This window comes from Oncorhynchus mykiss, chromosome 8 (genome assembly GCF_013265735.2).
Source record: "Oncorhynchus mykiss isolate Arlee chromosome 8, USDA_OmykA_1.1, whole genome shotgun sequence".
Lineage (NCBI taxonomy): Eukaryota > Metazoa > Chordata > Actinopteri > Salmoniformes > Salmonidae > Oncorhynchus > Oncorhynchus mykiss.
In genome coordinates, this window is record NC_048572.1 from 25,080,657 (window position 1) to 25,101,895 (window position 21,239).

Consider the following 21,239-nt stretch of genomic DNA (forward strand, 5'->3'; position numbering starts at 1 on the left):
ACAGGTGTCTGTCTTGAGTCTAGACCCTTGGGATCAGCTTTAGTGAGCATATACAGTTAGTTAGTCATGAAGTTATTCATGTGATTTTAAGAGGGGCCCAAACACAAAGGCAAATGTCAAAATTACAGCTTACATCTTCCGGGTGCAAATGCTCAAGCCAGAGCAAACTCTACATTGGTGTGAGACTTAAGACTAATTTATACTATACGGAGACTAAAGGTTCGGCACATAGGAGTGTCGCTTTTTCGTAACTACACACAACCGCACCAGGGCCAGGTTGTGTAGTAACACTAATATAAAAATGTATGTGATATCTGAGAGAAGGTGACCGGTGTGAGCCTATTGACCTCATCTGGAGAGCCACGTCCCTTGGAGCTGATTGGAAGGTGGGAAGTGTTGGCAGCACCCAGAGAGGAGATGGGAAAGGTTTCTCATCCCTTAATGGGAAAGGGCAGGTAGGTGGAAGGATGGGGAAGAGGGCGAACTTTACCTCGGTCCTCAGGATGCGGATGCAGGGGCTTCTTGTCAGCCAACGGGACCTCGGGTTTGCGAGCTGAAAAGTGAAACATGTTCCTGTTGGTTAGTAACATCCCCCTCTCTTTACAATCGCTCTACGAGTCTATGAGGACAGCCACTCGTACACAGAGCAAACTGAACAGACATTCTGCAAGCAGGAGGAGGATGTGAGATACTCAAGTGTTTCCTGTGCAGACTAAAAGGGAGAGTACAGAAATCTTTGCAGTGCTCTGCAAGCACCTGAAACTTCAGATGTTTCCTAGATAGGAGGCGTTCTTGCAATAAGTATTAACACCATTTGGAAACATGAACCTAAAAGAAGAGAAAACTCAGATTTCTTCCAATCAACACAGGGACACATCAATGATGTCGCTCTCGCTGCTGGTAATTCTTTGATCCACCTCTAAGCAGACGACACCATTCTGTATATCGCTGGCCCTTCTTTGGACACTTAACTAACCTCCAGACGAGCTTCTATGCCATTACAACTCTCCTTCCGTGGCATCCGACTCCTCTTAAATGCAAGTAAAATTAAATGCATGATCTTCAACCGTTGCTGCCAGCACCTGCCCGCCCGCCCATCCAGCATCACTACTCTGGACGGTTCTAACTTAAAATATGTGGACAACTGCAAATACCTATGTGTCTGGTTAGACTGTAAACTCTCCTTCCAGAGTCACATTAAAACATCTCCAATCCACTAATTAAATCTAGAAACAGCTTCCTATTTCACAACAAAGCATCCTTCACTCATGCTGCCAAACATACCCTCGTAAAACTGACCATCCTACCGATCCTAGACTTCGGCGATGTAATTTACAAAATAGCCTCCAACACTCTACTCAACAAATTGGATGCAGTCTATCACAGTGCCATCCGTTTTGTCACCAAAGCCCCATATACTACCCACCACTGCGACCTGTATGCTCTCGTTGGCTGGCCCTCGTTTCATATTCGTCGCCAAACCCACTGGCTCCAGGTCATCTACAAGTCTCTGCTAGGTAAAGCCCAGCTCACTGGTCACCATAGCAGCACCCACCTGTAGCATGCGCTCCAGCAGGTATATCTCACTGGTCACCCCCAAAGCCAATTCTTCCTTTGGCCGTCTGCTGCCAATGACTGGAACGAACTGCAAAAATCTATGAAGCTGGAGACTCTTACCTCACTCACTAGCTTTAAGCACCAACTGTAAGAGCAGCTCACAGATCACCGCACCATCTGTAAATAGCCCATCCAACTACCTCATCCCCCATACTGTTATTTATTTTGCTACTTTGCACCCCAGTACCTCTACTTGCACACTCATCTTCTGCACATCTATCACTCCAGTGTTTAATTGCTATATTGTAATTACTTTGCCACCACGGCCTATTTACCTTACCTTACCACTCTTATCCTACCTCATTTGCACATGCTGTATATAGATTTTTCTACTGTATTATTGATTGTATGTTTGTTTATTCTTTGTGTAACTCTGTGTTGTTGTATGTGTCGAACTGCTTTGCTTTATCTTGGCCAGGTCGCAGTTGCAAATGAGAACTTGTTCTCAACTAGCCTACCCGGTTAACAAAATAAAAAATAAAAGACAGATATCTAGGTGAAAGGTGCTTGATTGATTTGGCTATTCTATCTACACACAATACTTCATAATGACAAAGCAAAAACAGGTTGAGAAATGTTTGTTAATTTATAATTTAGGCAGCGATTACAGCATTGAATCTTCTTGGGTGTGACACTACAAGCTTGGCACACCTGTATTTGTGAAGTTTCTCCCATTCTTCTCTGCAGATCCTGTCAAGATCTGCCATGTTGGCTGGGCAGCTATTTTGAGGTCTCTCCAGAGATGTTCGATTGGGTTCAAGTCAAGGCTCTGGCTGGGCCACTCAAGGACATTCAGACTTGTCCCGAAGCCACTCCTGCATTGTCTTGGCTGTGTGCTTAGGGTTGTTGTCCTGTTGGAAGGTGAACCATTGCCCCAGTCCGAGGTCCTGAGAACTCTGGAGCAGGTTTTCATCAAGGATCTTTGTACTTTTCTCCGTTCATCTTTGTCTCGATCCTGGCAAGTCTCCCAGTCCCTGCAGTTGAAAAACACCCCCACAGCATGATGCTGCCACCACCATGCTTCCCCGTAGGGATGGTGCCAGGTTTCCTCCAGACGTGACGCTTGGAATTCAGGTCAAAGAGATCAATCTTGGTTTCATCAGACCAGAGAATCTTGTTCTCATGGTCTGAAAGTCTTTAGGTGTCTTTTGGCAAACTCCAAGGGGGCTGTCATTTGTCTTTTACTGAGGATGGCTTCCGTCTGGCCACTCTACCATAAAGGCCTGGAGGAGTGCTGCAGAGATGGTTGTCCTTCTGGAAGGTTCTCCCATCTCCACAGAGGAACTCTGTCAGAGTGACCATCAGGTTCTTGGTCACCTCCCTGACCAAGGCCCTTCTCCCCCGATTGCTCTAGGATGAGTTTTGGTGGTTCCAAACATGAATGATGGAAGCCACTGTGTTCTTGGGGACCTTCAATGCTGCAGAAATGTTTTGTTTATAACCCATCCCCAGATCTGTGCCTCGACACAATCCTGTCTCGGAGTTCTACGCACAATTCCTTTGACCTCACAGCTTGGTTTTTGCTGACATGCACTGTCAACTGTGGGACCTTATATAGACAGCCTTTCCAAATCATGTCCAATGAATTGAATTTACCACAGGTGGACTCCAATCAAGTTGTAGAAACATCTCAAGGATGATCAATGGAAACAGGATGCACCCGATGCACCCGATGCACCCAATTTCAAGTCTAATAGCAAAGGAGCTGAATACTTATGTAAATAAGGCATTTGTTTTTTATTTTCAAAAAATTAGCAAACATTTCTAAAAACCTGTTTTTACTTTGTCATTATGGGGTAGTGTGTAGATTGCTGAGGATTTGTTTCTATTTAATCTATTTTAGAATAAGGCTGTAACTTAACCAAATGTGGAAACAGTCAAGGGGTAGGATGACTTTAAAGGCACTGTATCATGTCAACCAACAACTGTAAATCATAAATTTTCTGTGATATGGTTAAAAAAATTAAATAAGATTTAATTGAACCATTTTCATAGTTCCTTACTCATGATGATTAATTTGTGTGTAGCCCTTTAAGAGCATCCCATGATCAGTAGAACGGAAAAAATGAAGTGGGTGAAATGGGTCTTCACTTTTGAATGGTTTGGGCTAGAGACAAGTGGTTTTCAGCATTGTAATAGTGCAACCAAACCAATTTAAAATGAACCAAATCTAATACCCAAATCTAAGTGCCTGTAGCTCAGGACATGCATATTAATGATTGAAATTTGAAAGGAAACACTTTGAAGTCTGTGTAAATGTGAATTTAATGTAGGAGTATATAAAACATTAGATCTGGTAAAATATTTTTTTGTACCATCATCTTTGAAATGCAAGAGAAAGGCCATAATGAATTATTCTAGCATAGGCGCAATAAAGACACTGGCCACTAGATGGCAGCAGTGTATGTGCAACATTTTAGACAGATCCAATGAACTATTGCATAACTATTCAAAATGTTGTATCAAGACTGCCAAAATGTGCCTAATAGGTTTATTCATACATTTTAAAGTTCATAATTGTGCCCTCTCCTCAAACAATAGCATGGCATTCTTCCACTGTAGTAGCTACAGTAAATTGGACAGTACAGTTAGATTAACAAGAATTGAAGCTTTTTACCCATATCAGATATGTCTATGTCCTGGGATTTTGTTTCCTACAAGCTCATGCTAATCACATTAGCCGTTAGCTCAACCGTCCCGAGGTCGGGACACCGATCCCGTATTAAACTATACAAATTTTACATCAGCATGAGCGCACCGGACTTGAAACAACGACACAGATGTTACCATGCTCCCAAATCAAAATGCCATGTTAATTCCACAGGTCATGTTTTTTTTAAGTGAGTGTTACATTTGTTAAAATCAAGATTAGGAAAAGTTTTGCAGCACACCTGATTGAAAACCACCGCTCTAGAGATGTAGATCTATGGGAAAGTTAAGACCTCCGGGTATAGTGGGTTTTATCGCATTAACAGCCGGGATGAGGGCCCTAGAAGTCTGCTACATGAGACTACAGTGGGCCATTAGACAGGAGTCAAAGGCTCCTAAATATCTACATGCATCATGTCTCTGTTCGCCTTAGTAGACAATCAAGGATTCAGATCTGGACTGAATTTACAATATGGTACAAAACAAAGTTGGGGAATTCATAGATGTTTATTTTCCCTGAATCCCAAACCCCTCGGGGTCAAAGTGCAACACAGCCCTCTCAGTTCAAGGCAGGAAGTGCATTAATTAATAACGTGACAATTTAGCCCCCCCCCCTCCCGGAGCTTCACAGCTATCGCCGTCACCACTTCTGAGAAAATCGTTCCAATCTATAAATCATTTTGAGCAAGTGAGGAAGCGATTAGAACACACCACCTCTCCATCGCATTCTTTCTGGCCATTACCCCCAAGACCGGCTGCCTTGTCAACCAAACCGATGGAGACGTGAACGCCTAATTACAATCATGATCACCTCTGGAGCATTCATAACTAGAGATTATGATATTAGGTGACAGGGTGCACCGATAGACAAGCAGAGGCACATGTTTGTGTTCTTCTGCCCATATTGATTGATAATGTACTGACACTCGGCAAGAGACGACACCAGTGGGGAAGTTTGAAAACGTAGTGAAGAGTCGCATGCAAAACCACTTCCTGCTTCTTGGAAACTAACACTGAGAGACAAGAAGTAATCCACTGCCTGCCTCTCTGTTAATTGATAGTGATCTACTTTTACCAAGGGCGCAACTTTGTTTAAGAAGTGGGGGGGACATTATTATTATTTTTAATCCAGTCGGATAAACACTCCAAACTGCTTACCCGACCGCTTGGAGGTGTCTGCATGTTTCTAAAGCACACCAGTACCTCGTTGTGTGTCACATTCCAATTATAAAAACTGAGGGGGCAAAAATTACATTTCAGAATGTGATACAGACATGTCGTCGTCGCCCCCCCCCAGTTCCCAGTGAAAGTTACGCCCCTGACTTTTACAATCGTTGACATGATCATCTAAAAAGGAAGTTGACGACAGTCACACATTCATTATAAGCAGGCCTTACCTATGCTTTTTGATGGTGGGGGTGGCTTCTTGGGTCTCTGAAAAAACAGAAAGTAGGTCAATGTGACATAGAGGACTTCTCATTCAGCTACAGTAGCACTCGTTAGTTTAAATATCATCAGACTCCCAGCAGATGCACCATGATGGTCAACAAGCAGAGAGTGAAAGAGCACTTTAATGCTCCACTGTATTCGGTTTAACAATAGGCTTATTTAAGCATCGAGAACATTTTTTTATTAAGACGTGGGAGAGTCTCTCTGCATCTAGCTACTTGAATAGGCGCTATGGCAACAAAGAAAGGTGCCCTGGGTTTAACGGTTTGTTCAAGGGGACAATGTGTTCATGTTTTTTCAGTGACCCAACTACATTTCTTTACTTTGGCTCAGGTGCATCACGTTTAACAAAGAAGAATGTCAGGGTCGGTTCAATCATTGTTGGTTCTTGTTCATCAGTTTCTTAAAATTCTTCCGAATTCATGTTATTCCTTTCTGCCTGGCTTCTGTAATACATACAAAGATGTTTCGACTTTATTCTTACCTGATACATCTCCAATTTAAAACAGTATATCAATCGAAACACAAGGCTTCAAGTGCCACAGATGCAGATAACGCTGCAGCTGTTCCATGTGGTCAGCCTGAGCAACGCACTGTGCCGAATCCCTGATCTACAAATCAACTAACACTTTGATCCTGAGTTAGAAAGAATCAGGCCCATCAGTGTGTGAGAGTAGGGAGGGCTGAGGAGTGACACCAGACCTCTAATGCTGCTGAGGCAAGAGCATCAGTCAGAAGAGAAGCACGTGCTCCTAATGAAAATAACAAGCAATTCTTTTCCGTTCTACAATGATCTTAAAGTCGAGATCTGCGAAGGTTGAAACAACGCCACTTGGTCTCCCCAGGCTCACGCATTTATTGTTTTTCTTTTCTTTTTGAAAAGGAGATGAGTGTCCAGCAAAGAATAATCAAATAATCGTAGCACATCCTCTGCTGTTCTATTTGCTCTGCTTTGTTGTTTGATGACAACTTCCATGGCAACTGTCCTCATTAAGGCTATATCTGAGAATGAATTGCAGCCAAACTGTGGTAGCTACCGCCAGTATCTAATCTGAGAGCTATAAGTGATGTGTTTTACATGCTGTGGTCACGAGGTCCCAGAGCATGAAGAATCACAGGGAATGTGGGACTTTACATTTTCTATACATTAAAAAGAGTGTGAAACTGGGAAAATATTTAAATAACACAAACAATCTTCACTCTATTTTACTAGGATGTTTCCTGTAACAATCCAAAAACTGGGACTTCTTTATAACATGCTCACAATAACAACCTAGAAATAAAGATGAAGAAAAAAAGAGAGAAGGGAAGAGAAAGTGAGAGAGGCCTGACCGCCTCTCTTAATGGAGAATTGTTCATGTCTGCCCTCTACTGAGCATCTAGCAGAACCGAGAACATAAAGGGCAACAGTGAGATCCATTATGGCGCAAGAACTTCCTAATGCTCTGGGCCAGAAGGCCGTTCACCACCACTGCTGCTGCTTGACCTCCATATGGTGATGCAGAGCAGCATGGTCTCTCCACCGGGCCGTGACACAACAGCAGCCACTGTGTGCACCGGGGAGGCAACAGAGTTAATAAACAGGGACATTGAAGTTCAAGTACCAGGAACTTTACTTACAATTAAAGGAGTATTTTAGTCTGCTCTTAAAAGAACTTCCCTGAAATTCAACTTTAACATACTAAAATCATTTAGCTGGAGGATACTTTTTTTGAAGGCAAAGACTCACAAAAGTGATATTTTGCACTTCTCTTTAAACAGAACAGCTGTGAGGGGGCTTAGTTAGAAATGAGATCAACACAGAGCTCCGTAACTCTTACGCGTATAAATATATAGAGAAAGCATAATTTCCCATCTAAAGTGTATGATGACTCCTGACAGAGACCCCAATCTGACCAGTCAACAGAACATTCCCAGGCTACCACTCTCATTAGACTTGCTCTCCATATCAAGGGAAGAGTCCCACATGAATTCCGTGAGCATACACCAACACCATGTACTCTAACACAAGCATGTGGAAAGCCCAGCCTACCTCTTCTGCTTCCTGCTTGGGAGACAGTTTGACTGATCCTCTTGATGTGGGAGCCGGCTGCAAAATAAAAGGAAATAGTTTACATTTTAAATAATGAAACATGTATGATCATTACACAAATGACTGACTTTACACATAGGCTTATCTAGCGATAAGACCACTAGGGTCTGGAGTTCATTATTTCTTTCATCATACCTCTTTGTCTGCGTCTGACATCACAGTCACAAAGTTGTCAGGAAAAACTCCCTCTTTACCTCCGATCTCCCCTCTCCACCACCCCGGCTCCCCTGTGTCCTGAAACATAACAACTTTACTGGTCAAGCATTTTTCAAACATTACCATGAAAAGGCTAGGATAAAACAACATAGCAAAGACTCCTAAGGGAGTCCCAAGTGGCGCAGCGGTCTAAGGCACGGCATCTCAGTGCTAGAGGAGTCACTACAGACCCTGGTTCGATCCCGGCCTGTATCACAACCGGCCATGATCGGGAATCCCATAGGGCGGCGCACAATTGGCTCAGTGTTGTCCGGGTTAGGGGGTTTGGCTGGGGTTGGCCATAATTGTGAGTAAGAATGTGTTCTTAACTGACTTAGTTAAATAAAATACAAATAAAAGAAACAGGAGTCTGAGAAAGTTTCCAAATATCTGCATCAGGCCATTTGGTAATCAAACCAAATTCTCTGAATAAACAATTATGTATTTGATTCAATATCATCAAATTCAAAATCAGCTTCAAAACTGATAAAAGGCATCTGTGGAGATTCCTACAACCTCACTTCATGTTAGACATCACATGTAAGTCTGCTTAATGGACACTAGATGGCACTTAAACATGATTAATACACAGCGAAACGTGATCTGTCATAATGTGTCTGCCTTAAATAACAAAACATGACTCAAGAGCCACCTCTTAACGGTAACTCAACCTCTCCATATGGCCTAGCACTGTCTTGGCCACGTTCCCAGTCATGGCACTCATGCTCTTCTTCAGGGTGTAAAATTCAACAGGGACCCAAGTCCCAAGTCTCTGGTCAAGGGAAGCTAACTGCAATAGATCACTTATTTGCTACGGTGACAGCTTCCTACCATCACGCTGCTTCCAAAACACAGCAGGGTGCTCGATGGTGATCGGGGTCATGTTTAGAGGCCATTCTGAAATGGAAGAGGTACTACCTGAACTGGTCCAATAAGATGATCACTAGTTTTCTGTTACAAAATGTTGCTGTGCCTACAGCAAACTACCCAAGTCTACCTAATCAGAATCATTAGGACTACATACTCAAATCTGTCCCTAGGGTCCTGGACCAGGTCTTGCTCACAGCATTCACCTACAGTTGAAGTCAGAAGTTTACATACACTTAGGTTGGAGTCATTAAAACTCATTTTTCAACCACTCCACAAATGTATTGTTAACAAACTATAGTTTTGGCAAGTTGGATAGGACATTTACTTTGTGTATGACAAGTAATTTGTCCAACAATTGTTTACAGACAGATTACTTAACTTATAATTCACTGTATCACAATTCCAGTGGGTCAGAAGTTTACATACACTAAGTTGACTGTGACTTTAAACAGCTTGGAAAAATCCAGAAAATTATGTCATGGCTTAAGAAGCTTCTGATAAATTATGTCAATCAGCCTGAGTCAATTGGAGGTGTAACTGTGGATGTATTTCAAGGCCTACCTTCAAACTCAGTGCCTCTTTGCTTGACATCATGGTAAAATCTAAATAAAATCAGCCAAGAACTCAGAAGAAAATTGTAGACCTCCACAAGTCTGGTTCATTCTTGGGAGAAATTTCCAAATGCCTGAAGGTACCGCGTTCATCTGTACAAACAACAGTTGGCAAGTATAAACACCGTGGGACCACGCAGCCGTCATACAGCTCAGGAAGGAGACGTGTTCTGTCTCCTATAGATTAATGTACTTTGGTGCGAAAAGTGCAAATCAATCGCAGAACAGAAAAGGACCTTGTGAAGATGCTGGAGGAAACGGGTACAAAAGTATCTATATCCACAGTAAAACAAGTCCTATATCGACATAACCTGAAAGGCCACTCAGCAAGGAAGAAGCCACTGCTCCAAAACAGCCATAAAAAAGCCAGACTACGTTTTGCAACTGCACATGGGGACAAAGATCATACTTATTGGAGAAATGTCCTCTGGTCTGATGAAACAAAAATAGAACTGTTTGGCCATAATGACCATCGTTATGTTTGGAGGAAAAAGGGGGAGGCTTGCAAGCCGAAGAACACCCATCCCAACCATGAAGCACGGGGGTGGCAGCATCATGTTGTGGGGGTGCTTTGCTGCAGGAGGGACTGGTGCACTTCACAAAATAGATGGCATCATGAGGCAGGAGAAGCAAGATCTCAAGACATCAGTCAGGAAGTTAAAGCTTGGTCGCAAATGGGTCTTCCAAATGGACAATGACCCCAAGCATACTTCCTAAGTTGTGGCAAAATGGCTTAAGGACAACAAAGTCAAGGTATTGGAGTGGCCATCACAAAGCCCTGGCCTCAATCCTATATAACATTTGTGGGCAGAACTGAAAAGGCGTGTGCGAGCAAGGAGGCCTACAAACCTGACTCAGGTACACCAGCTCTGTCAGGAGGAATGGGCCAAAATTCACCCAACTTATTGTGGGAGGCTACCCAAAACGTTTGACCCAAGTTAAACAATTTAAAGGTAATTCTACCAAATGCAAATTGAGTGTATGTAAACTTCTGACTCACTGGGAATGTGATGAAAGTAATCAAATCTGAAATAAATCACTCTACTAATATTCTGACATTCTTAAAATAAAGCAGTGATCCTAACTGACCTAAGACAGGCACTTTACTATGATTAAATGTCAGGAATTGTGAAAAACTGAGTTTAAATGTATTTGGCTACGGTGTATGTAAACTTCTGACTTCAACTGTAGTTCACTAGGGAAGAATAGACAAGCAGGGCTGGAGAATGTGCAGTAAGGTGGATGAGGACAATCAGTACCACTATACCTGGGTCCGGTCCGGGAAGTGAGATGAACACACTGAGGAGCACGGACTGGGATGGACCATGTTGACCAGGATCAAATAGATAACTCACTGTGTTTATATGTGTTATACGCAAACAGGCACATTTTCCAGGTGTATAGTGTAAACATGTGGCTGGGAACAAGCCTATACATCCTCTAGTAAACTCTCTCCCTTACATGTGGGACAGTTACGTAGACTGTTTTAAAACCTGTTTGGAGTAGTAGTAGCTTTAAGCTAGTCAACGGAGTATTGGCTGGGCCAGAGGCCAGCAGCTGGTGCTGGTCCGGGTGGCTTTACTTACCTTACTCAAAATCTGTATGACGTCACCCTCTTTCAGTGTCAGCTCATCTTGGTTTGTGGCTTCAAATGCAAATGTGGCCTTGCAGTATTCTTTTACTGGGGGGGGAGAGGAACAATACTGTTCTTGAGAAATGCAGTCATTCACCAACAAAATCGACCGAATAAACAAACACATCCAATAAGAGTCAAGTTCTCCCGAGTGGCGCAGCGGTCTAAGGCACTGCATCTCAGTGCAAGAGGTGTCACTACAGTCCCTGGTTCGATTCCAGAGTGTATCACATCCAGCCGTGATTGGGAGTCTCATAGGGCTGCGCACAATTGGCCCAGCGTCGTCCGGGGTAGGCCGTCAATGTAAATAAGAATTTGTTCTTAACCGGCTTGTCTAGTTAAATAAAGGTTCAATAAATCAAATAAAAATTTAAAGTGATGGATGTGTTAAGTTTATTCCTAGTGATACCGTTACGATTGGCTAACCCTAAACCTACCATTGGCTTTAAAAGTTGAACACTTAGGAAGCACAACATCCCACACCACATGACAATATATCCCACTTGAACCTCAATGTAAGAACAACATTTTACAATCACAATTAAAAAAAAACACCATAAATGTTGTGCTATGATTATCAAGTGTTGGACAATGGTCCTTACGGGCATGACAAAACACATGCATTACGGGCATGACGGGCATGACAGAACACACACATTACGGGCATGACGGGCATGACAAAACACACCTATTGTACTCTGAGAACATAACACGAGATGACAGTTTGTGTTTAAGTCACTTCTAATCATACACACTGGGACCTTTACCCTCCCCCTTACCTTTTGCTTTGCTGTCCCCCTCTGCTTTCTGTGAGTCTGTCACGTTGGAATGGGCGGGCTTTGCGGCAGATGGTAATAATGGGATTGGCTAAAATGAAGCAAACCACAGATGGATTTACCGACATGATTGGATGCACAGTACAATGCTCAGATGGTCCCCACCAATGTGAGACTAGGCATGCCTGACCGGAATGAACACTGAGCACAGGGTCATCAGCGGACTCACCGATTGGTCAACAGACAGTGTGTTAGTCAGCGTGCAGGTCAGTGTTTGTGAAGAGTATGCCAGTCTGCTACAGAGTATGTCATGTGGGTTATATGACTTAAGCTAAAACGTAGACCAACATCAGGAAGCCTTTGTTAGTTACTGAGTGAGCAGACAGATAAGTGGTAGAGTCAGGCAGGCCTACGCTTATTCTGTGTTTTGTCTCAGCTAAGGTGAATGTCCTCTAGATTATGAGTAACAAGCGGTTGAGTCACGAGGAGAGAGAGAGAGCGCGAGCGAAAAAGAGAGCGAGCGCGAGCGAAAAAGAGAGCGAGCGCGAGCGAAAAAGAGAGCGAGCGCGAGCGAAAAAGAGAGCGAGCGCGAGCGAAAAAGAGAGCGAGCGCGAGCGAAAAAGAGAGCGAGCGCGAGAAAAAAGAGAGCGAGCGCGAGCAAAAAAGAGCGAGCGCGAGCAAAAAAGAGCGAGCGCGAGCAAAAAAGAGCGAGCGCGAGCAAAAAAGAGCGCAAAAAAGAGAGTGTGAAAAAGAGAGCAAGCTCGAGCGAAAAAGAGCGCGAGCGAAAAATAAGAGGCCAGGATAATCAGATACGAGGCCAGGAAACTAGGTCAGTCAGAGCAGAGAGCGAGCGAGCGAAAGAGCAGAGGGCGAGCGAGCGAAAGAGCAGAGGGCGAGCGAGCGAAAGAGCAGAGGGCGAGCGAGCGAAAGAGCAGAGGGCGAGCGAGCGAATGAGCAGAGGGCGAGCGAGCGAATGAGCAGAGGGCGAGCGAGCGAATGAGCAGAGGGCGAGCGAGCGAGAGAGCAGAGGGGGAGCGAGCGAGAGAGCAGAGGGAGAGCGAGAGAGCAGAGGGAGAGCGAGAGAGCAGAGGGAGAGCGAGAGAGCAGAGGGGGAGCGAGAAAGCAGAGGGGGAGCGAGAGAGCAGAGGGGGAGCGAGAGAGCAGAGGGGGAGCGAGAGAGCAGAGGGGGAGCGCGTGAGCGGAAAGTGCCAGAGATGCTGCTACTGATGGATTGACTGTGTGAACGACAGCGTAATGGAATATGCCATGTTGTAAGCTGTGGGACAAAGACTGAACCAACGCTGCCATGAAAGAGAGAACAGGGAGAAGGAGGGGGGGTGAGAGAAAAGTTTCAGAGGGGGTTGAATGGAAGCTAGAAATGTTCAACTAAACCTAGAGTGTGCTATTAGCTGGACTATTAAGTTATCACTATCCATGCAAATTAATGTCACTAATTATCTGAGTGTGCTGCTGTAGTTGGTCTCCCTCAGATACGCTGAAATATCGCCCTCAGATACAACGCCAGGAAACTAGGTCAGTGAGAGGGAGCAGGGAAACTGCCTGCCTGCCATCCAACCAAAATAAAAAATAAAGGCTATCAGCTGGGGAGGAAAGGTTGATAAAGATACCCAACCCACGCTGCATCACTTCCCCCAGGACTTAAACAGTCACCACAACACTAAACCGTGCTGACTGGTGGTCCCCATACAGGAGCATGTGTAATGGTGGCTGAACTAGCGCTGGGACGATAAACCAGAAATGATCGACATCGACCATTTATCGTGGACATTTTGCTAATATAGTTCATTACAAGAAATAACTTACAGGGCCCTACTAGAGAAATGTGAAGTTTGAAATGAAATAAGTTTGCTAAGACGGGCGATAGTTAAATGGGACAATTGATAACTACAACATTCAAAGTCATAGTAGTTTTATGGGTAATATTTTTTTTTTAAATAACTGGTGCACATTGCTATAAACTTATCGTTCAATTTATCGTAACTGTGATAATGCAGTCAGTTTATCTTGAAATGTATTTTTGTTCATGTCATCCAGCTTTAGGGTGAACTCAGAATGTTAGTTAATGTAAAACAAGCTCATAAACCAATAATATCCAATGTAAACCTACCATATTACTTTCAGCAGCATTGGTTTCAATTGCATTCCAGTTGAAATACATTTCTGACTTCAGTCATATGACCCTGAGTAAGTCAACACGCCAACCATAAACATTCTTCCTATTGTTATACTGTTATGCAACAGACGGTTGGGAACCTTTGGACACTTAAAAAAACATTCCCGTCTTCCTCTCAATTGTGAATTGGTTCTCAGAGGACTTCAGTGTATTTGAAGGGGAAGCACGTATTTGAAGGGGAAGCGCATGTTTGAGCCTTATCGGAACCTGTTGAGGTGCACGACACCTTGTGAGTGACATCTCAGACGGACATCTCTGAGCACCGGCTCAGCTCACTTACTTTGTCTTTCTTCTCCTCTCCCTCTGTGCTGGGCAGGCGGGCCTTTAGCTTGACCGAACCTTCCCTGAAGATGTCCCCAAAGCCCACCCCCCGGATCTTCTTGGGCTGGGTGATCACTCCATTGCCTGGAGAGGGGTGGGTGGGGGAGGGGGGGAGCAGAGCTTCTTTACCACTGGCGTCTGTGGGAAGGACACAATGCATGAGGCGAAGAGAACAAAGCAAAACGTGCAGAAACACGTGCATTTGTGTATGTACACACTTGTGCATGAGAAAAATACACAAGCTAGGCCCCCCCCCACACACACACACACACACTAATGGTGTGCAGGTCAGCTGTTTGTTCACCCACACCTGCTAATAACCCATCTGAAACTGCCTGACTATATGTGATAAAGTGATAATCTGAGGCCCTCAGTCAACCATAACCTACAAATATAGAAAGGGGAGGGTCCAGGATTTTTTGGGGGCCTAATTTAGATACGTTTCTGCTTATAATCTCCGCCATTTTGGTAGGCTGTGTTAGTCAACTTGTATATAACTAGATACAAGTAGCTTATCTTTTGTCATCATATGTAGCCCTAGAAGGCTAAATAAAGCCTTGCTCAACAGAATAATGTAATAGACGGATAGAATGAATGCTTTAATCCAGTTGACATCGGTAATGTTCTGTCACCTTTCGTGGAGCAAAGAAGCTTAGGTACTGGGGAGAAAATACAATAAACCCCCCCCAAAAAAATAAATAAATAAAATGAAGAAAAATAAATAAATATAATACAAAATAAAAATAATTCAGGAAAGATTCTCTGTGTTTGACGGGTTTTAAGAAAAAAGAAAGCTGTGAAAATGACAACGTGTTTCTGATAAGATTTCAGTTCGGCTTTGATGCATATTTTATGTGGTCGAAATACTATCCGCTCTCATGATGAAGGCGACACCTCTACAGATGGTATCTAACTGAGCATTGCATTCTCTCAAGATGCAGAAAGAAATAAATCATATTTCTCCACCCCTGTGTATCATTTTACTGCCAGAAATGCTTAATTCTGCAGGAGTTAATATTAGGGCTATGAGAGATTATAGACCTATAGTCAGTGTCCAGATTTCCATTTAACCTATCGAAACTGTGGGCTACAGTTCCCTTGACATGCAATAAGCCTATTTGAAGTCCTGTCTTGTGACTGTCAAATTTGTATTGCGCCTCACAATCACCACATAACATAGCTGGCACTGATGTCCTCTTTTACCACGTCACCAAATATTTTCCAAACATTTACCTGTGGTAAACTCAATTGATTGGACATGATTTGGAAAGGCACACACACCTGTCTATATAAAGGTCCCACAGTTGACAGTGCATGTCATGAGGTTGAAGGAATTGTCCGTAGAGCTCCGAGACAGAATTGTGTCAAGGCACAGATCTGGGGAAGGGTACCAACAGATTTCGATGGCATTGAATGTTCCCAAGAACACAGTGGCCTCCATCATTCTTAAATGGAAGAAGTTTGGGCCACCAAGACTCTTTCTAGAGCTGGCAGCCCGACCATACTGAACAATCAGGGGAGAAGGGCCTTTGTCAGGGATGTGACCAAGATCCCGATGGTCACTGACAGAGCTCCAGAGTTCCTCTTTGGAGATGGGAGAATCTTCCAAAAGGACAACCATCTCTGCAGCACTCCACCAATCAGGCTTTTAAATGGTAGAGTGGCCAGACGGAACCTACTCCTCAGTAAAAGGCAAATGTCAGTTGGCCAAAAGACACCTAAAGGACTCTCAGACCATGAAAAACAAGATTCTCTGGTCAGGTGAAACAAAGATTGAACTGAATGACAAGCGTCACATCTGGAGGAAACCTGGCACCATCCCTACGGTGGCAGCATCAAGCTGTGGGGTTGTTTTTCCAGTGGCATGGACTGAGAGACAGATCGATTGAAAGAAGAACAGAGCAAAGTACAGAGCGATCCTTGATGAAAACCTGCTCCAGAGCGCTCAGGATCTCAGAAGGTGAGCCTTTGCTCCAGTCTAACAGGACAACAAAACCTAAGCACGCAGCAAAGACAACTCAGGAGTGGCTTCGGGACAAGTTTCTGAATGTCCTTGAGTGGTCCAGCGGGAGCCCTGACTCGAACATCTCTGGAGAGACCTGAAAATAGCTGTGCAGCCTGACAGCGCTTGAGAGGATCTGCAGAGGAGAATGGGAGAAACGCCCCAAAAACCGGTGTGGCAAGCTTGTGGCGTCATACCCAAGAAGACTGGAGGCTGTAATCGTTGCCAAAGGTGCTTCAACAACTGAGTAAAGGTACTGAATACTTATGGAAATGTGATATTTCAGTATTTTTATAAATTTTCTAAAATGTCTAAAAACCTGTGTTTGCTTTGTGAATATGGGGTATTGTGTGTAGATTGATGGGGGGGGGGAATGATTTAATCAATTTTTGAAATAAGGCTGTAACGTAACAACATTTGGTTAAAAGTCAAGGGGTCGGAATGGTTTCCGAATGCACTCATCTCAACAGGTAGGCTGTCGCCGTCTCTCATGTAGACACAATCATTTAAACACAAAGGCCTGGAGATTCAGCCAAGAAGCTACATTCTTTAGCAGCACTAACTTGTTATGACACGCTCTGCTTAAACATGAGTCACGCCTTCATTACTGAAGCTCTGCCTGCTCCACAATTACCGGCTTCATCTGTTAAGTCATTTGTCTGTCCGTCTGCGTTCGTCTCCATCTCTTTGACGAAGTTGGAGGGAAACAGTCCTGATTTGCCATTCATGGTTCCACTCCACCAGCCTTCCTCCACCTGGAACAACCAACCAGAAGCCAATGAATACCTGATCACCTTAGAATAAATGCCTCAATCACCTTATGATAATATAATAGACCTTATCATAAATCACAACAGCCTAAGATACTATTAGCTGTCACAATTTGCATCCAATGTAATGGTAATATGTAGACAGAATTAAAATTATCAGATAGTTACAGAGATCATGGCAATTCTCTTTTATTCTCCAATGTAAAACTTTACCTAAAAAAATAAAAAACTACAAATCAACACTCAACAGAACAATGAGTCTAACAAGGAGACATGAAATAAAGCACAGGTAAGGAAACCCAATGCAGGAAAGTCATTACGAGCAGCGGAAATAGCTCAATGCAGGGCAGTGTAAAGAAGCACTAGCCTTACCTCCTCATTGATGTCGATGATATCCCCTATCTTCAGCTCCAGCTCATCCTCGTTCTGGGGCACGTATTCAAACAGAGCCCTGCACTGCCGCTTCTTAGGTTCTGCAACCACAAAAGACAGGAGTCTGAGAAGACTGGGAACACCAGTTACACCAGTCTGCTCGCTGCTCAATGGGCCTCCTCAAGGCTTCAACTTCCTGGACGCACGTGTGTGTACCCTGGTGTCCTGAGGAGGGCAGTAGTGATGGGGGAAAACATCAATACAGTTCAGGATATTATTTTTGATGCTATCGTATCGTTTTGACAATATCGCAATATTGTTTTTGAGCTAATTGGCTGTAACTGCACAAAAACTCCAAATATTTTTCCTTCACAGCTTGTTCTCCATCTTTTTAAATAGGGAGCAAATTAATTTTCAGCACTTTTACTTCCATGACTGATCAAAACTAGTTTTCTCATGGCTCTCTTGTCCCTCTGCAGCAGACATTTGGTGAGCAATAGGTTTTGACCATGGAATTGCAATAAAATCACAGTATTGAATTGCAATACATACAGAATTGTCACTTAAGTATAGTATCACGGGGTCCTTGGCAATTCCCAGCCCTAGAGGGTGTCTGAATCTAAGAAGTGGATGAGAATACTCCCCTCCTGCAAGATGCACTATGCGACTTTCAGCAAGGTGTTCCTGTGGCAGTTCAAAGCTGCACAGAGGGGATGTGTCCCAATAATATCTCCTTTCTCCTGAAGTGTACTCTCATTCACCACTTCCCACAAATCAGTTCCTTTCAAATCAGTGAATGGAAGTGATCAAGTGCACATTTTGGGAGGAAGGAGAGATAATTGGGACTTGGCCAGGGTAAACTAGACTGCAAGAAGTCACCTCACAGAGGAGACCTAACGGCTGCTCACTAGAACTGCACTAACACTAGGACCCATGTGTATAGGGCCTGAAACTAACTTTTTGGCCCACCACCAGCCAATGACGAAATTCACCCTCCCCTCAGACATTTTACCAGCATTTGACTGGTGGTCGAATACTAATTCCAGGCTCCAGAGTGTTTTTGTTCATTCCAATATACTGTTCTCTGAAAACTTTTAACAACAGGTGGCAAGAGCGCCACTACAGTCAGCGTGCATCACTGTCAGACCAAGTGCTGCTATTAATACCATCACACACACGCCTCTGCAGAGACAGACGATTATCAGAAGTTCGTCATCTCCACTTTAATGCTGCATTTCAATAGGGACTACTTGGCATTCACATTACCCTGCTGTTGACACTTTAATTAAATCAAGTTATATTGACAAATGTCACAAGAGAATGGTTGTGTAGGCTATACAAAGACTCAAGGTGGAAGAAAAGCCTCCATGACTAGCAAATACAGTAGCAGGTGATATATAGCCAATATCCAGTATCCACCTAGAATCTATGACACACTTCAGAGAAGAGAAAACTGATGTATTTCCTCCCACAGTGAGATGGAAAACATGAAATGAAAGCAGTTTATTCTGAGTGTTATATTGAAGTAGCGATACTCAAGAGAGGAACATAACCTCTGTTGGTTTACAATATTAAAAAAAATAAGCATTCTCTAGTCTTCTTGACACCTTCCTTGCTTGTTGTGGGTAGTAAAGGAAAAATGAATAACTAAGAGACTTCAATACCTTAAAGTCCTGCTTCAAGGCCCCAATGAGAGAATCTTCATTGAAAGTGCTTTTTAGTCCAGGAATAAGCTTAGGAACCAATTCAGAGACAAAACAGTACATGCATGTCTAAATATGAACAACAAACTATTTAAATGAATACATCCACTTGTCTTAATGCTATCATTACTGGGAAATATAGTTAGAGCCACAACTCAAGAGTCATTCAGTATTGGCAGTACATATTTTAATGTGTGGGTTCCATCTGTGTGCAGTAGGCTTTAGTCTATGGTAGATTAAAGGGATACTTTGGGATTTTGGAAATTAAGCCCTTTATCTACTTCCCCAGAGTCAGATGAACTCTTAGATACCATTTTTATATCTGCATGCTAGCCGTTCCCATAGACTTCCAATTAATGCGCTAATGCTAGTTAGCAATTGCGGCACCGCTAGTTAGCAATTGCGGCAACGCAAGTTAGCAGCTTCTGTGAGTTAATCTGACTCTGGGGAAGACGATAAAGTGTTTTTGCCAAAACCATAAATATCCCTTGAAGTCCACAGAAATGAATGGGGGGGACCCTAGGCATTCCTCCAAGTTTTTTTAGGTAGTGATTGAGTAGAGACATCTACATGTGTTCCTAAACAATAAAAGCACAGCGAACTGTTAACACACACAACTGACTTACTCTTCTTGAGACCGCGGGGCTGTGAGTGTGGCTGGAAGCCCCCAGCTGGGATGCCGTAGGTGCTCATCCGCTGGACCAGGTTGGCCACATTCCCTGCACTCTTCTCTCTCCGCTGGGGCTGCGCCTCCTCCTTGGCCTCCTCTTTTGTCACATTCACCTCCTTGGGCTCCTTCTTCATCTCCTGCCACCAGAGGCACCACACACAGCGGAGAGGACAATGATTAATTTAGGCTAATTATAAAAGAGGATCACTTACATTTAGCCTACACTGATCTTGCTGATAGTGGCTGTTTTGAAGAAGGTTTTGCTAGCAATGATTGTGATCGGTGTTTTTCTTAAACTAATTTTGTAAAATGCACTGTAGTTTGATTGACTAAAATGTGAATGTAGTATCAATCACATAATGAAATTCCCATATCATGATGATGTCTGCTGATTTGCTGTGTGCTGTGAGCTAGCTAGCCAACTCCTCCTGGGGCTGCATTTAGATAAGGTTCGTGAGGCTGCAGTTTCAGCGTAGACTCAATGATATTGTGAGGAGGTGGGCACGAGAGGTAGGCCTCCTGTATTGAGTTCAGTTCGGGAGATTCTATTTGACACAGTGTGTATTCTCAAGATATTCTCTTGAGATGTTCAATACGTCCATAGTTTCATTTGGAAATAGAAACTGCAGGGCACTATTTGAATTAGTGATGCACCGATATGAAATTTTTGGGCCAATACCGATAATCAATATTTTCCTTGCAAAAAAACCAAAACGATACTGATAACCGGTATTTAAATTTTTTTTTAACGGCCTTTTAAGTATTCCAGTACAGTTAAATAGTAAACACACACACACACACACGGACGCAGCAGTCTATAAGGCACTGCATCTCAGTGCAAGAGGCGTCACTACAGTCCCTGGTTCGAATCCAGGCTGTATCACATCCGGCCGTAATTGGGAGTCCCATAGAGCGGTGCACAATTGGCCCAGTGCACAATTGGCCCAGCGTCGTGCGGGCTGTCATTGTAAATAAGAATTTGTTGTTAACTGACTTGCCTAGTTAAATAAAAGGTTACACGCAAACAAGTCATTTTGTTGGCATTTACATATGCCCCATTACCAGCTAAACATAATCAAAACCTATTTTTTTTCACTTACTTGCTGTGCTGTTTTGTTTTGCTGTTCATTTGTTCCATTCTCAACCAGGATTTCTATGGAACGCCATTTGAAGTATCAAATAACACGACATAATCTGTTTCAGTAGCATAGCTAGGTGTCATCTAAAATAACCCTAATTTATTAACTTATTTGACATATCTATGTGAAGCTAGCCACAATAAAGGATTACCCACAATAGTGGACTTTGTGGTTAG

At 43.3% G+C, this 21,239-nt stretch overlaps 1 protein-coding gene across 3 annotated transcripts in view; it reads right to left on the reverse strand.

Annotated features, from left to right (window-relative positions):
- cd2ap (CD2-associated protein) overlaps positions 1–21,239 on the reverse strand; it is a 73,955-nt gene that overhangs the window by 19,970 nt on the left and 32,746 nt on the right. For 2 of the 3 annotated variants that reach the window (XM_021612085.2, XM_021612084.2), the window contains exons 3-12: positions 19,881–20,061; positions 17,552–17,652; positions 17,044–17,164; positions 14,367–14,545; positions 11,896–11,983; positions 11,070–11,164; positions 7,943–8,041; positions 7,748–7,804; positions 5,664–5,700; positions 491–553 (exon numbers count right to left, since the gene is read on the reverse strand). In XM_021612085.2, coding sequence (XP_021467760.2) covers positions 491–553; positions 5,664–5,700; positions 7,748–7,804; positions 7,943–8,041; positions 11,070–11,164; positions 11,896–11,983; positions 14,367–14,545; positions 17,044–17,164; positions 17,552–17,652; positions 19,881–20,061 — 1,021 coding nt within the window. The remainder of the gene's footprint in view (positions 1–490; positions 554–5,663; positions 5,701–7,747; positions 7,805–7,942; positions 8,042–11,069; positions 11,165–11,895; positions 11,984–14,366; positions 14,546–17,043; positions 17,165–17,551; positions 17,653–19,880; positions 20,062–21,239) is intronic. The other variant, XM_036985112.1, reaches the window with a different exon arrangement.